This window comes from Scleropages formosus, chromosome 11, assembly GCF_900964775.1.
Source record: "Scleropages formosus chromosome 11, fSclFor1.1, whole genome shotgun sequence".
Classification (NCBI taxonomy): domain Eukaryota; kingdom Metazoa; phylum Chordata; class Actinopteri; order Osteoglossiformes; family Osteoglossidae; genus Scleropages; species Scleropages formosus.
The window spans coordinates 4,187,082-4,204,073 of NC_041816.1; the positions used below are offsets into that span (position 1 = coordinate 4,187,082).

The 16,992-nt window shown below is 49.6% G+C and overlaps 1 protein-coding gene across 4 annotated transcripts; it reads right to left on the reverse strand.

Moving 5' to 3' along the window:
- LOC108934512 (E3 ubiquitin-protein ligase TRIM33-like) lies at positions 1 to 15,005 on the reverse strand. 4 transcript variants are annotated; one of them, XM_018752395.2, is made up of 18 exons: positions 14,805 to 15,005; positions 13,328 to 13,463; positions 12,047 to 12,227; positions 10,360 to 10,489; positions 9,303 to 9,419; positions 8,881 to 8,995; positions 8,478 to 8,645; positions 8,245 to 8,362; positions 6,995 to 8,130; positions 5,172 to 5,366; positions 4,515 to 4,638; positions 2,534 to 2,612; positions 2,282 to 2,450; positions 1,316 to 2,046; positions 1,098 to 1,230; positions 930 to 1,004; positions 686 to 838; positions 1 to 438 (listed from the first exon to the last, which is right to left on the reverse strand). In XM_018752395.2, exons 2-18 carry the CDS (start codon positions 13,334 to 13,336, stop codon positions 202 to 204), a joined length of 3,870 nt encoding a protein of 1,289 aa, XP_018607911.2. In that variant the 5' UTR covers positions 13,337 to 13,463; positions 14,805 to 15,005; the 3' UTR covers positions 1 to 201. The 4 variants fall into 4 exon arrangements, with proteins under 4 accessions (XP_018607911.2, XP_018607913.2, XP_018607915.2 ...); XM_018752397.2 differs by having other exon boundaries at positions 14,801 to 15,005; XM_018752399.2 differs by having other exon boundaries at positions 8,499 to 8,645; positions 14,805 to 15,004.
- Between the last annotated feature and the right edge of the window lie 1,987 nt (positions 15,006 to 16,992).

Sequence of the window (16,992 nt, forward strand, 5' to 3'; positions counted from 1 at the left end):
GGTTTTCTAGCATAAAGAACTGGTCGCTGCTGTACAAGATATGGAAAGAAAATTACCCAAATTTCAACAGTTATTGTTTTAATAAAGTTCCTGCAGAAAGTCTACTTCTTGAGGGTAAAAATTTAACTGAGATGACACATAAAAAATTATTGGCAAATGTCAGGCTGGTCATACTACTCTGTGACCCTTGTGTGACACCGGTTAGGTGTGATGTCTCCTCCAGTTAGCCGAGTGCCTCCTTTTCCTCTTCCTGTGAGAGTGTTCCTTCCTTTCCGGCCACTGGAAGCCCCCCACGCCCACCCGGTAAGCCTCGTCGTAATCCTCGCTGTCGGAGTCATCTTCCGGAGCCAGGAAGACGCAGTCGGGGAGCACCTCTTGCAGCTTGGCGCTGAAGAAGGCCTCTAGGCTCCGTCCAGCCTGGGCCACCTCTGAGTCAGGCTGGAGGCCACCGAGAGAGAGAGAGAGAGAGAGAGAGAGAGAGAGAGAGTGTGTGTCCGACTGAGCCTGCCTTTGGTGTCACCGGCCCCAGGTATGCTTGGGTAGAGAAGCTCAGTGTACTGGTGCTGAACTCAAACGGACACCGCAAGCACCAGGGAAACGAGGCTCTCGTACTGTGCAATGCTTTATCTGAAACGTACACATGTGTTTTAATGCAACTAACATCCCGCTGGATTGGAACACTCACGTAATTAAACTTTGCGCAATTCCGGAACATAAGAGAAACGTCGGCGGCAAACTGCTCAGGTGTGCAGTAGTGTGCAGGATTGCGCTTATTCAGCTTGCTCCTGATCACCGACAGGTCCATGGGTTTCTTGATGATCTGGTAGTAATGGCGGGCCTGCGTAGAAAACCCCGTAATTACATAACCATCAGTTTTTGTTTCGTCCCGTCCAGCGGACGCATCGGTAGGGCCCCCTGGGCGGACTCACCAGCGGACTGACGGGTTCGTGGAAGGGCGTGCTGAGGATGTTGCAGGAGATGAACAGTGTCAGCTTCTCACACTTCTGCAGTGGTGGGGAGAAACGATGAAATGAGGCCTTAAAGGGAGCGTAACTGGAAACACAAAGGGGACTGACCCTGCGGCCAGTCCGACTTACCCTGAGGTCACAGGGCGACAGCCCGTACTGCACAGCCTTTCCTGCGTGCTGCATGGAGTGGCGCGAGTTCTCGCAGTCATACTCCACCTCCGGCATTTGGACATCCCGGCACAGTGTGCACACCCAGTCGCCCCTGCGGGGCAAGGAGAGGAGCAAATACATCACTCATGCCCCATGTGAGGTCAAGAAGGCAGAACCGAGGAGGGCCTGGTGCTTACAGAGGGAAGCTGAGGAGAGCCGGGATGTGGCAGGACAAGTGGAACACCTTGGGACAGCGATCACAGCACAGCAGGTCCCCGCCGTTCAGGCACACAGCACAGAAGTCCTCGTTCTCCATCTCTATGGCCTCCTGCGGCGGGTCGCCTCCCCCAGCCAGCCTCTCGGTCTGCTGAAAGGGGCTACCTCGACTCTCTCGTGCTGCCGGAGTCCCTGAATCTGATTCCAGATCGGCACTTGGCCTTCCATCGGCCTCCAGGGTAAGGTCCTGTTCCGATTCGGGATCTGACTCAAACTCTGGCTCCGACTCCACAAACAACTCAGATTCTGGCTGTTGCTCCGATTCGAGCTCTGAATCCGACTCAAGCTGAGTCTCCGATTCGAGATCTGGATCCGATTCTAGCTTTTGCTCGGATTCCAGGTCCGTCTCAGATTCAACCTCTGACTCTAAATCCTGATCTGCTTCGGACTCGGACTTCAGTTCGGATTCTGAGAGCGGCTCCGATTCAGACCGGGACTCCAATTCAGACCGAGGTTCAGATTCAGACCGTGGATCTGATTCAGTTTCGTCAGCAGACGGCAGCACTGAGAGCTCCACCTCAGCTCTCGCCGGGGCAGAAAACGAAGCAACTGCTGCAGGTCTGGGAGACGGCTGGCCAATGGCTGGTGACTGTGGTGGTGATGGCTCAGTGTCTGGAGGCGACCAACTGGACACTGCATTCCGCTCCATGACCTCAGACACAGAGCAACCACAAACAGAGGTTGCAATCAGTGAGAAAAACGACAGTCTATCTAATGTACGGTTTTTGGAATTAATAGAATTCTTAACAATTATGGGACCAATTAAGAAGTTGTGCATACAACAGCATATGTCAACACTTATAATGAAAATACTGCCAGAAATGTATTAATTAGTGATTAAATTAGTGACTAGAACAGATATATACATCAGCGGTCGAGGTCCATACCGGATACAGAGCAACAGCGGCCTCTTTCTTCATTGCCGAGTCACGGCGGGGTCCGCTGGGTCTGGGTGGTGGCAGTCGGGGCATAGGTTCCTGTGCTGGTGTTAAGTGTATCTTCAGCCGCTCCAGGAGGACTACAGGAACCTTGGCTACCTCTCGTCCAGCCTTGCCACTTAAGCAACAGAAAACGCCAGTCTTACTTTTGCCATACTTTCTTATTGTTCCTGGGTCAGAAACCAATAAATGCACTTGTACCTTGTACCCTCAGCTTGCCTTGAGGTAGAGAAACTGTCTTCACTCCCAATCTTGGCTTCCTCACATCCGTGAACTTTATCTGCATGAAAGTTGGGTACAAGGTGAAAACGCTGCTCTAAAACAGATTCTATTGTTTAATGCAACCAGCTGAACCATAGTGCTATAGAAAAGTATTTACCCCCTTTCCAGTTTTCTCTCTTTGTGTTGCATTTATACTTTTTAAAAAAAATCAGATCTTTTTTTCAGTTCTAGCAATATATGCATGGAGCCTGAGAGGAAATAATTATACCAGTATTGTCATTTGTCATTTCCTTGGTGTGGAAGATAATAAAATCATAGGTGTGATAAATGAATTACTCACATTCTTCAACTACTAGTCAACTATCTGAATATAGTCAGGCCTGATTTGGGCAGCCTTGACCATAATTTTCAACAATTTAGACCCTTAACAGTAAAAGTCAAGATGGTACAACAGATTCACAGAAGAGTACTGTGACATACTCAAAGAAAATTTCTGTAGAGGAAAGTTGTTGAAACCTCTCACTCTGGATGGGGTTACACTGTCATTTCTAAGGCTCTTAACCTCAACAGAAGGACAGTCAGGGCCAAATTCATCAAATGGAGAAAGTCTGGTGACTCGGTGTCCTGCTAAAACCTCCCTGAGCAAGACGTGAAATGTAATGAGCTCAAAAGTAATGAGCTCAAAAAAAAACCCAAACAACGTCCAGGGAACTTCAGGTCTCCCTTGTATCAACTCAAGTCTGTGCTAATGACTCCACAATAAGGAGGACACTGTGGAAAAACTGAATGCACAGGAGAGTGGCAAGGTGGAAACCACCGCTTGCCTGAAAAACAAGAAAGCTTGTCTACAGTTCACCACAAAACACCTAGATGTCTCTCCAGACCTAAGCTTATTAATAGAGCTGACGCTTTTCTCCAAAGCAACCTATAGTTCTAAGCTCCTTATGATTATTTACCAATGGCACAGCCAGGCAATTTTACAGAACATTGTAGGGTAAGTATTTTGCTCAAGGATACTACAGCAGCAGGTAAGAGTCAAACCAGCACCCTTCAGGTCCAAAGGCAGCAGCTCTACCCACTACACTGGCAGCTGTCCCCACTTCTGGTAGAAAGTTCTGTGGACTGCTGAATAAAAAGTATAACATTTTGGATGAAATGGGTCCTGTTACATCCAGGAAAAAACTAAATGCGGCATTTAAGAGTAAGCACCAGAGCACCAAGCAAGAGTCAAACATGGTGGTAGCAGTGTAATGGTTTGGAGATGTATTGCTGCCACAGGACCTTAGTGCCTTGTTGTCGCTGAAGGAACCATGACTTACTCTTTCAATCATAAAATTGTAAAGGAGGACATGAGGATATCATTAGTCTGTGAGTTGAACCTGAAGTGCAGCCGGGTCATGTAGCAAGACTGATCCCAAACATATAAGCAAGTCAACTTCAGAATGGCAAAAAAAGAAATCTAAACTAAAGTTATGGTATGGCCCAGACAAAGCCCTGATCCCAATCTCACTGAGATACTGAGACAAGACCCGAAAAGAGCTGTTTATACTTGAAAACCTGCAAATGTTGCTGAGCTAAAGCAGTTCTGTATGGAGGAGTGTGACAAAACTCCTCCATAGTGATGTGAGACCCTGGCTAACAGGCAGAGGGAGTGTTTCGTTGCAGTCATTGCAGCTAAATGTGGCAAAACCAGTTATTTGCTACTTTTTCACATCTATGACTCCACATTTCATCATCCTCCCCAGTAAGGAAAAGACATAAAAGCAACACTGGTGTCACATTTTTCTCTTAGGCTCCATTTATACACAACTAGATCTGATTAAATGAACAAATTCAAGGTTAACACCTGCAAAAACAGAGACATTTGGAAAGGGGAGTGATACTTTTCACAGCACTGTGTTTGCGACTCCAAGGGTATTTTGGATGCTTGCAGTAAAAGCACACAAGCTGTGGACACTACCTGGCTCTGCTTTACAGGTGGTAAGAGGGGACCGGCAGTAGGAAGGTAGATTGCTGCAGCGGCTGGACACAGGAGGAGGACCCAATACTCTGTCTGACACCGGGCTCCTAACATATGGGCGGTCCTGCCAAAAACGTATCTTAGTATTCACTTAGTAACCACAGTGGCACAGATGAATTCCACAGACAATCAGAACTGACCAGGAATGTTCCCCTAAACAATGACAGATAGGATTTGTTAAGTTTCTTCTCAATTATCAGTTGAGAAGATTATTGGTAATTATCTGTCAATTACTATTATCAATTTTTCTCAATTTATTATGCAGAGTTTTGTCATATTATACCAACTTTGTGAGGGTCATACTTATTGAAGCTGAGCTGTAACTGGGCAAATCACCAGCCACTAAATGAAGGAGAGAGGCAGCAGCAGAGAGAAAAGACCAGCAGAAACCCTGTCTCAGTCCGCTATTGGTTTCTATCCATCCGTCGTATGCAACATTAATTCAGTTTTGCCAAAAAGACCTCCCGAAACCATAACCGTAACAGTTTTTTTTTAAACACGACGATGTAGGTTGCCAGTGGGCAAACAGGATTAGGTGGCACAGGTGATGCATTCTCCTTCACGCGGCAGAACCCCCCCCTACAGGGATGTTGTTACCTGGACATCAGTGTGGTCCCACTGTCTGGCGCCTGTTGCTAGGCTGTGGGTGGAGGCTGCAGACAGGGTCTCCGGGGACTCTGCAGGCTGTTCTGGTGTTTCCACTGGGGCAGCACGTGGTCCAGGCCTCATCCCCCACAACGAGACAGCTGGGAGTCTCTGAGCAGGCGTTGCCATGCTGGGTGAGCTGGAGCCCTGTCGAGAAACGGGAACGCTCAGGGCCAGTGCTCAGAGCTGCCAGTACTGCCCTCAAGTCCCTGGGCGCTGTTGAAAGACATATTTACCAGCAACCGTGGTAACAATTCATCAACAGCACAGGCACGGGAACATCGAGAGTCGATTTTGCTTATTTAAAGCCAATTTTACTGAGCAACAACGTAACCCCAGATGTTGCCAACTAATGCAGGGGACCACCAACAACGGCGCGAGGCATAAACAGGCTCCCCTCACTTCAGTCCTAGTGCGAGTCAATGTCGGTCCACGCTGAAAGGCACGCAGAGAGCAGCGATTACCATATGTAAATGTCGAAGTCAGGCCCACGCTGCAGGAATTCAAACAGGGCAGATAAGGTTCACTTGTGCGGAATGCTGCGCCTCGCCATAAATTAAACACGAGTGAGACCGTATCTCCCGCTCGCTCTCCGTTCCTGTGCCGCTGCAGGATATCTGTCCTCGGGGTTCGAGGCGGCCGAGTGCGGCACACGTGTAATAACTGTGCGATTAGCGTCACTCACCTGTTAAGGGTGGCTACTTGGGTACAGGTGGTCACACACTGCTTTCTGGGCTCGAAATGTGGGTGAATCTAAAGTGCTGAAGAGGCTTTAAAGTGCTTCCCGGACAGGCTGCGGGAGAGGGCGGAGCACTTCCAGGCGGGGATTTCGGGGGGGTGGTTGACAGTGAAGGTAAGCGGGAGCCAGCAGCGAAAACGGCCTGCCGGCTCTCCATGCTCCCTTGGCGCCTCATTAATGCGAACTTAACTAAATAAGCAGCCCCCCCCCCACTTCCCCATCCCCCTGCCCCTCCGGGTACTTTCCTCTCACTTAGCTCACTGTTACCATGTGAGATTACAACAAATAAATAAACAACTTGCAGGCTCTGGGGAGTTTTTAGCAAGCAAACCACAGCATGCGCTTGGTGTTGTGTTTGTCGGATGGAGGAGCCAGCAGTCTGATCGCTGTTTGGTCTCTCTACCGAAACTGGCGGCGCGGCGGCCTCTAATGACAGCCTGCTCGTCATCCTTTCTGATCCAGCAACGTGAAGTGGTCGCGTTACGGTTTGGGCCCCGGCTGACCGTCCGGCACCGGGTCGCTGGGTTTGGCCGTTGGATTTCACCACACCGCGTACCGATCTGCCCTGGAAAAGGCCCATAGTGCAGACCTGTCAACGTTGCATGAGAGGCGCTCTTGCAGGCTGAGGCTGAGAGACTTCCTGTGCACAGAGTGACAGGCAGGAAACCCGAGAGTCGGATGGGCTGCAAATACGAAGATGCAGCAGTTTATCTCGATATGGACTGCAAAGAAACTATAGCAGCCTGTCTTTCCCACAACTTTTCACCGTATTGTCATAGCTACACTGCATCACGCAGGGCCATTTCATACATGTATACTATACACTTTCTTTAAAGCGTCTATATGCATCCGTGAGCATCATATACGACCAATAGACAGCCTGCGTTGCACCACAGTCTGAAAGCGATTGTAGAACAGCGTGTGTTATGAGCTGTCAGCAAAGCTTTACAAGCGCTGCGTAAATGCAGGGCTTGACGGACAAGGCCCACACTGCGGTGGGTCAGGAAAGCAGTGGTTCGAGGACAGCTAGACTCACCGTGCATTCGCCGCTCTTAGACAGGCACTCCGTCATTTCTGCCGTCTGCCTTTCAGCCTCCGAGCTGGGCTCAGGCTTCTGCAAAGTGCAAGTCTGTGAAGAGACCGTGTTTGTCCGCACTCTCGTCTGCCGCCGCTCTTCAGCCACGTAACTCTGCTGGCCGCCTGGGCCTGCCACGCTGACCGGATCCGTGCCGCTGCGAACCACAGGGGTCTGACCCTGCTGGTCCGCGCTGTTTTCCGTGCTCTGACCTGCACCTTGCTGCAGCCTCTGCCTGATCAGGTCCACTCTTTTGCCGCCTGTAGCTTGTATCTGTTGGTCAATGGAATTTGCCGTACTCTGATCTGCATGTGCATGCATCTTCTCAGTTTCTGGATCCGCCCTGCTCCTCTCAGTAGCTATTTGCATCTGTGGCTTCGCTACATCTGCTTTGTTCAGAGCAGTAGCTGGCTGAGTCTGCAAACAGACAAAACCTGGCCTGTTCAAACTTGTAGGCGGCCGTGACCTGTCGGAGTCCACTGCTGGTGGTGTCTGCTGCACCACGGCCTCGTGGTGCAACTGCTCACACTGTGGTTCACTGGACAGTGAGCTGCTGGAGCTCAGGAAGCAGGTGTCAACTGATGGTTGGAGCTCTTCTCCTGAAGCCTCCCGAGGAAGCTGCTGCGGATGGGTGATCAGTGCCAGGCCGTCCTGGGGACCAAAGCGTCCATGTAGCTGAATCGGATGTAGAGGTTGAGCCTGCTGGGTGGGCTGCATACACTTGATAACGTGAGGGTTAACTTCAGGATGTCCATTGTCCAACTGTAATGCAGGCGGCTGATTTGGTAGAACACGGATAAGGGACCTCTCCACGTAGGGGCTTAAGGGGTGGCACCGGAACCCTTGTTCCAGCGGGGAAACCCTGCTGTGCCCTATCAGTAGGTCTGGGTGGGCTTTGGGCATTTTGGACGTATTTGTGCAGTGGGCACAGCACACCTGGGGCTGGAAGCAAGCCTGGTAACCACAGACTGGGTTCAAACCCCGAGGGCACAGAGATGGAGACAGGGGTGGGCAGGAGATGGGCTGTGGCTTCAGGATGCTGGGGCAAAATGTGCCCTCGCTATGTGGCGCTTTTCTTCCCTCTGTGGTCACCTGACCTATAATTAGCACGTATTACCACATATTAGCAAAGGTGATGTGTGAGAACATGCAAGTGGCATGTTTGTGGTGTCTTATTACGAAACGTGCGATGAGAATTTGCACAGCTCTACCTAAACAGGAGATCTGTCTAGTCCAGAAGCTGGCATCCCAGTTGAACTTTATCTTCACAGGTGGAGCCAGGTCAGAGTAGAGTTGGGATACCAGCAAGCGCTGCATCTGGTAGGTGATCTACAAACAGGTAAAAACACACAGGTGACAAATCATTATCATCATCCCGGTATGGTGATACAACAGGGACAACCTTCTCAAGTATCCGAACCAGCAACCAGCTGGTCAGACGGACCCTATGTTCCATCCAAACTACCAGCTCTTTGTTGAAGAGGAGCGGGCTCCTCCTGTGCTGGGATGTAGCCCAGGTGAGGAAGTTCTGCATGTGGCCAAGCTGAGAGCACAGGTCGATCACAGCCTGCAGCTGCTCCTCCAGGCTCTGCTTCACTTCGCTGGACATTTTCTGCGGGCAAAACAGCAGAGCACAATTTATGAAACGGCCGAAGGGGGGATGCCGGGTAATCAAAACAAAGCCGAATCATTGGCTCCTTTCGCCAGACCTTCTCCAAAGTCCTCCAGCGCAGTTTTCGGCTACCCATGGCCTTCCGTGTGCTCAAGACTTATTGCATCAGGATAGGAGCGCACACTTCTCCAGAAATGAATCCCTTAAAAGTGTTCGAGAGAGACGAAATACGCACCTCGAGCTGCTCTGTTAATAGGTTGGCACGTTTGGTGACTTCGTTCATCATAATCATCTTGGCCATTTTAATCTGATTCTCTGCTTTCCTCTGCATGGCCTTTACAGAATGTAACCTGGGGAATGCAGCACATAATGACATTCTGATCACTGTAGGACCTGCAGTGAGATGGAACCTGATCCTGTGTCCAGATACAAAATTGGCTCTTATTGTCTTTGGATTCTTTACAAGCAGCAGTTAATTATTTTCTGAGAGTGAGTCAGTGAGTGAATCCTGTCTGTTGCATTATTTCAAAGATAGATTCTTGGTCGTGCTAATGAGTGTAGGATGATGCAATTTCTGCAATTTTACTTAATTATACAGAAATAAAGATACCTCACTAGATGCAATTTACAGAAGGTGGGAGAGGGGGTGCAGCTCACCTGGCTTCGATCTGCTTGGCCCTGCTCTCTGCTACAAACCGCTTGTCTTCCACCTGGACCGTCAGGTTCTCGAAAAGCCACTGCTGCTCCTGAAGAGCTTTGCCCACGTGAACCAGCCTGTGAGCAGAGAGCCTCTTACTGAACGTTCTGCACTATCTGCCCCTCTGCACCACCACACAAGCGCCGAACGTTTCAACCTGGAATTTTCTTTTGTGCACGTGCAGCGCTGGTCAAAAGTTTGAATTCACCTTCCGGAAACTACTTCTTTTGCGAGGCACCCGGTTAACAAGTTTCGATGAGGAAATGTACGGTCAGTACGTTCGGGCGGCACAGTGGCACAGCGAGCAGCGCTGCTGTCTCACAGCGGCTAGGTGGTGTGAGAGGACGTGGGTTCCATTCCCTTCTTAGTCTTTTTGGAGTTTGCATGTTTTCCCCGTGTCTGCATGGGTTTTCTCCAGGTGCTCTGGTTTCCTCACACAGTCAAAAGACATGCTGTTCAGGTTCACCCATAGTGTGTGAGTGACGGAGAGAGAGTGTGTGTGTTCCACTGATGTACGGATGAGTGACCCAGTGTAAGTAGTGTATCTAGCAGTGTAAGTCACCGCGGTGAATAAGGTGTGTTGGCTCATAACACCACATAGAGTTCATTGGAAGTCGCTTTGGAGAAAAGTGTCTCCTAAATAAAAAAATGTAAATGAAGCACCACGTCTTCCCAGCTCTTCTGCACCAGTTCCCAGACATGTAGGACACCGTGTTGCTGTTCTCTCTCTTTTCTCTCCAGTTGTATGGGATGGCCAGGTGTACTCACACTTCCACTGGTGCCATACTTCCCAAAAAACTGCTTTGCACTAATTACAGAAGCAGAAGGCCTTTGAATGTAGTGCCACATGTACAACTTTGTAAGCATGCATTACACCCACAGGCACTCCAAGCAGGGCTCAAACCCCAGACCCACCGGAGAGCAGGACCCAGCCAAACCCACTGCGCCACCGCGCCACCGTGCCCCCTCTTGCATGCCTCACTAATTGTCCAATATGCTGCCGTCCTCGGTGTTCACCTGTGGTCCTTGTGGGCAGACAAGTGGCAGCTGCTGCAGGAAAGGAGGTCACATGTCTCGCAGAAGAGGTCCAGGGGCTCCTGCCTATGGTAGTGGCACGGGACGGCGCTCGCGAGCCAGCAGCTGGTGCCTGGGAGACGAGGCCGGGGCATTAATGGTGCGTGTGCCAACGGCGTCCCCGACGCTCGCCCACAGAGACAGCGCATACATATAGCAAGGCTGCAGGACATGGGACTCGCTCTCGCTGGCGTTCGTAAAAGATCGCCGCCCAACTCTTATTATATTCCACTAAAATAAAACGTGAACTTAGACACAATTTATTCTGAATGCCTTATGCCTTCCATCAGATAAATAATTTAAAATTATGTTCCTCTTTTGAAAAATTCCCGCAGAGGACCTGCTGCTAGAGAAACAATGCATCTCTGGGTCGGTTAAGTAGGTCAGGGTCGCAGCCGGGTCCCTGGGGGGGTCGCACTGCGAGCAAATGAGCAAACCGGGCACCGGGCACAGTCCGCGCCGGGCGCAACATGAAGGAAACGGGCCGAGCTGGCTCACTGTGAGGGGACTGACCACATCCTGGCTACACGGTTAGTTTCTCACCCTCCCAGCTCCATGTTGTCACACTCTGGTGCTCACACGAGTGCACACAGCGAGCCAGAAATAGCTGCAGGTCACAACAGCAATTGTCTGCAAAGCACATCATGTGTATTTCTCATTTTGTAAAAAAAAAAAAGACACAGCCAGATGTTTTTATCTCAGATACACATTCTGGCTTAATCTCTTCTGCAGTAAACACACTGTGGATCCAGAGTCTATGCAAGGCTTGCACTGATGCAATGAACTGACATGCTCCGTCGTGTAGAATAACACACATCGGGAGTTACCCTTCCTTTCTTTATTGTTCAGCGCTCTGTGTCACTCTGCTGAGAAACGCGCTCTGTGTAAATAAACTGAAATTGAACTATCGTACATAACATCTCTCATTATACATTTAGTGATGAAATGGCATCTGGCCCAAGCTGAATCCCAGTACAACTAGGCCAATTAATTTCCAGAGTTTCAAGACTCCTTTACAGTTTGGGAAGGGCAAACACTGTTCATGTCTGCTTATGACATCAAAAATGAGGGTGCAACAGCAAATCACACACACATTGACTGAAACTGCTTGTCCCAAGTGGGGGTCGCTGTGAACCAAAGCCGAACTCGGCAACATAGGGTGCAGGGCTGGAGGGGGAGGGGACATACCCAGGACGGGACGCCAGTCCATTGCAAGGCACCCCAAGCAGGACTTGAACCCCAGACCCACCAGAGAGCAGGCAGAGGCCAAACCCGCTGCACCACTGTACCCCACACTGTATAAATAACAGTCACAAATAACACAGCATTGAGGCTGCTGTTCTGGAATTCAAAAACATTGAAATATTTAAGGGAAAACTGTTCTGCTGCTTCTCGAATTGAATGACAACGATCTATAACCTGAAAACTTTGTTTGCATGCGAGAGCCGATAAACAAATGTGTGGAAGCGAGGTAACCTGCCAGGGTGAAGTGGGACGGTACCTTACGCAGGGATGTACAATGCTGTGCTAGACAAAAGGACACGGGCACAGGTGAGGGCGGGGCTTTGTGGGGCGGGACGCAGTGTGGGCAAGGGCCGTGCAGTCAGGGCTCCGTGTGGGCGGTTCTCACCTGCATAAGCGCGTCTCTTGCTTGCCTCTGACACCAGCAGAGGCGCGGGCGTCCCAGGGGGGCCTTGCAGGCCGTACAGGCCGTGGTCCTGGTGCATGCTGGTGCAGTGGTAGCACAGGCGCTTGTTGCAGAGCGTGCAGAGGCTCTGTGCAGCCCGGGGCTCGTGGCAGTCTGTGCAGCGCTGCAGGACACAGGTCGATGGAGAGGGGAGTCATCAGCAATGGAGGCGGCGTAAAGCGCTAAGCCCTGAAGTGCGAAGGCAGAGCTGCACATGTTGAAAAAGCACTCTTTTGTTTCTGCTCTAGGGTGCGTAACGGTGACGCGGTGCCTGTGCTGCGCGCTCCTTCACGAAACAGTCTAGTGCAACACGCACACCGAAAACCTCACGAACAGAATGTGTTAATAGCTTACAAAGTTCAAACGCTCACCATCAAAAACGTCACAATGCATGAAGTTGTGTCCGCATCTTCCCGATTTTACAAATTTCAGATTACAGTTTTGCTTTGATTTATATATAAATTGTGTGTGTCTGAATTGTCCATATATGTTGAGACATTGTTATTAATGGTGTGGCACCAAGTGGCCACCAGATTCAGCAGCTCCATATTTTCATTCATTCATTCATTCACTCATTCATTCATTCATTCATTCATTCATTCATATTTGTATTAATTAATTTTTTTATATGTCTGTATAAAATAACTCCCAACTCTTCAAATCGCTGCAATGAAATTTTCAATAATGTGAAACATATACATGCAGAGACCTATGGAATTAATTAAAACGATACTTTTCAACAATTCCGCCCTTCATTTTCGTTCCTCTGTGCGACAGAGATTTTTTCCACCCAAATGTCCCATTATAATTTAATCACCAGTGATGTACACTTATCCCAGCCACAACTCATTTGAAACAGTGGTAAAATATGCAGCCGCATGTGATTAAATTCACGCTGCGAATTTAATCATTAGATGTGATTTACATTTTATCCATTTATTCATTCATTTCTCCCTGAGCAACTTATAATGCCATATAAAGCACATTGGCAGTGCAAAATAAAAATGTACTAAAGAGCACTGACATCTATATTGTCATTAATACACATTACTTCGTACTGTCATGATTACACCCAACAGATGTCCCATAACTATTCAGGCACTGATCATTCTTTCACTCACTTACTTGTTAAATACTGTCATTTTGCACTTCTGCAGGCTGTGGTGTGCAGAACAGCACAACTAAAACGGCGAGAAACCTGACGTGGAGAGACGGCGCACGCACCTTGTCCATTCCAGCGCGGGGAAGCAGAGCAGCGGTCCACGGTGCGCCGAAGCCTGTCTCCAGCAGAGCGTGTGTGAGTGCTGCGTGTGGCTGATGGAGAAGCTGGAGGCGTGGGGCAGCCCACCCCGGGCTCCACCTGCAGCAGGAAGTAGCACGAGCGAGCTGTGCGTTACGCTGAAGCAGGGTGACCTCCAGAGGAGGACGCTCACCACACTCCAGGGCCACATGAAGCACTCGGTGAACCCCTCATAGGGCAGCACGGCGCCAAACTGTCAAATGTGCCCGACTGAAAAACTGCGCACAATTTTATAATTTTTAAACATGTAATGGCATGGAGTTGGGAGGGGGAGGATAATTAATTTTTTTTCTGGGACAAAAGATTCCCCAAAGCCCTTCCAGAAATGGAAGCAAAGGCCAAATGACCTATATTTAAAAGACTCATAAGCAGCGTGAACACTGGGGGAGATGGGTGGGACGCGGCACGGTGCCAGTGCCCCCTTTTCCACATCCCTGTACGGGCAGAGAAAAGGACGGCTCCCTTCGGACCTCCAGCACCGACGGCGAACGGGGTCAGCCGCTTCTGGATCCGGAGCCCCTCGGTACGACACCCTCCTGCCTGCTGACCCATCGGAATGCTAGAAACGTTACTTTTCGGCAGAGACATAGAAGAGAGGGATGCGCAGCTGCAGATGCAGACGCATCTGCGTGGCTTCAGTTAACACTGAGATCCCAGGGGGACCCTCCACACGATCATCTCAGACACGAGGATGAACTGGAGCTTCTCATTTGTTGTTGAAACACCGTGCGACCGATTCACCAAAGAACAGAAACAAACAGTAAATAGAATCCTCGCTGCGCACAGCCAAAACAAAACCACCTCAACCGCCGCGCACTACTTGATAACAACCCCCCCCCTTCCCACCCCCACCCATAACCTACAAATCTGACAACTTTCTCACCCTCTCGGCAGCTCAGCACTTCAGAGAGCAGGAAAACCGCACTGAGATCCACTTTACAATGCAATCAGACCTCCTGTCGCCGCGCCCCCCCCCCCCCCCCCACAACCAGCAGGCTTCCCTGAATTGTAAAGGCTCGCCTTCTACTCCAGCGCTCCCATTTAGATTTTAAATCTAATTGCCTCTCTTGCTTACCCCTCCGCCCCCACCGAGGGAGGCAATCCTGGGCCGGCGTGGAGAGTGCACATTAATAGAAATTCCATATATCACTCCTTTGGAAGTACACCTACGTAACATCAATTATCACCGAGTGGAAAGGGGATCAGAGGCTCGTGTTCAGACCCCATCATCTAGCATTATCTTTGATTTCAATTTCACTCTCAAACGGTTCCTCCGCTTGTCATTTTCACATGTGTGTAAGTTACACTTGGCCCAGGATGGCAAGTTTAAAAAGCCCACCCTTGAGCCTAAGCTATGGGAGCACGAAGAAGAATAACCGTTTCAGTCTTTAACGTACTCACGTCACTACAGCTCGCGTGTGATCCCCTTCGAAACAGTCCGATATCACTGCAGAAGCGGTGTCAATATTCTTCAGAGTGGTGTGTGTGTGTGTGTGTGTGTGTGTGCGTTTTCAGCCGTGTTAACGATGACACAAGATTGACAGCTAGAGTTCACAAAACAGGGCACAGACTTGAAGGGGGGGGGTCAGATATGAGCTCAACAAATCTGCTCTCAGTTTCCTGTTGAAAAAAAGGCTAATGTGACACACGCCCCTCGAACCATAATCGTCTGCTGAAAAGTGGCTCATGCTTCCCTGCCATCCACAGCATCTTCTTCCGGCTGCCTAACACTCCCTGCTGGGGGAGCGTGTGCGTGTGTGTGTGTCTGTGTAAGAACATTCTAGGTTTGGTCTCAATGAGCACCATTAAGAGGAGCGTGTGCTCAGCAAGGCTCACATGTGAACAGGGGAAGAAAAAGTAGCTGGTAGAGTTGCTGCCTTTGGACCAAAGGTCACAGGTTTGAATCCCACCTCTAGCTGTAGTACCCTTGAGCAAAGTAGTTACCCTAAATTACCCCAGTACAATTTCCCAGCTCTATAAATGGGTAAGCAGCTAAACATGGCAAGTCACTGTGGAGGAAAGTGTCAGAAAATGCATAAACGTAAAAGGCAGCAAGAGCCAGGATACGGCGAAGTGAAACAAACTTTTCTGGTGTTTCATTGTATTAAGTAAGGTGATGAGAGCCAGACATAAACAAACAGTTTAAATAAATTGAACAGTTTACTGAAATATTTCAAACTACGCTTACTGGCTGCACTTTACTTTTTCCCCACCGTCTTCCACGTGTTGCTATTTAGAGCTGATGTGACTGCGGACAGCTACGGGTGAAGCACAAGAGATGATGTTCCGCGCTCGCAGTGAGATCGTGTGTCCGTTGGGCACAGACACAAATACACTGGCACAGGCACAGATACAGACACACAGGGACAGATACACAGACAAAGGCACAGATACAGGCACAGATACACTGACACAGGCACAGACACACAGGGACAGATACACAGGCACAGATACACAGGCACAGATACAAATACACTGGCACAGACACAGATACACAGATCCACAGGCAAAGGCACAGACACAAATACACTGGCACAGGCACAGAGGGACAGATACACGGGCACAGACACAGGCATAGACACAGGCATAAACACAGGCACAAATACACTGACACAGACACAGGGACAGATACACAGGCACAGACACAAATACACTGGCACAGATACACTGACATAGCACAGGCACAGACACGGTGCGCTTGCACTTCGGAAACCATTGAGCTGCAAGGGCACTTTAGAAGTTAGAGTGGCTGCAGAAGCGATACTCTACTGTACAATTAGCGGGAACACTTTTCTCCACGTGGATTTGGCCGGGCCCTGATCTCTGTTGGGTCTGGGGTTCAAGTCCCGCTTGGGGTGCCTTGCAATGGACTGGCGTCCCGTCCTGGGTGTGTCCCCCCTCCCTCTCCGGCCTTGCGCCCCGTGTTGCCGGGTTTGGCTCGGGCTCCCCGCGACCCCACTCGGGACAAGCGGTCTCAGACAGACAGACTTTTTTCTCCAAGTTTTCTCCACCTTGGCTTTTCAGTTGAATTATTAAACTCAAGTTCCACACGTGAGAAGAAGTGCACTTTGACGACAGTCAGTTGCGACACAAAAAAATTAAAAGCAAGCCAGTGAAATACAGCCAAGTTTGTGATATACAGGTGCGGTGCCTTCAATGCGCACATATACTAGGTCTTCCTCCAGCAACAAAACCCAAATACAAACATAAGACGCAGACGAAATAAAAAACGACATTCCCACCGGCGCCAGTTGCAGTTCACAGTCACAGCCGCAACTGCGCAACAACTGCATTAATTATAATACAGTAACCGCAGACGAAAAATACTTTTTTCACTATATATTTTGTCACGTTCTACAACGTGTTTTAACCTTTTAGGGAGTTGCCACGCATGGCGTAAAATGTTTGCACTTGTCTGCATTTCCTGAAAATGTTTAAAAACACATATTCAATGTAGCTTCTGTAAGATGTAATACGACGCTCCGGCGATCGCTGTTCTCCTCCCGTGCAGGTGGTGTCGCTGTGGCTCTGAGGCGCATACAACCACAGCGCGTGGTGGCCCTCTTTTTAAGTATCGCGATACGTGGAA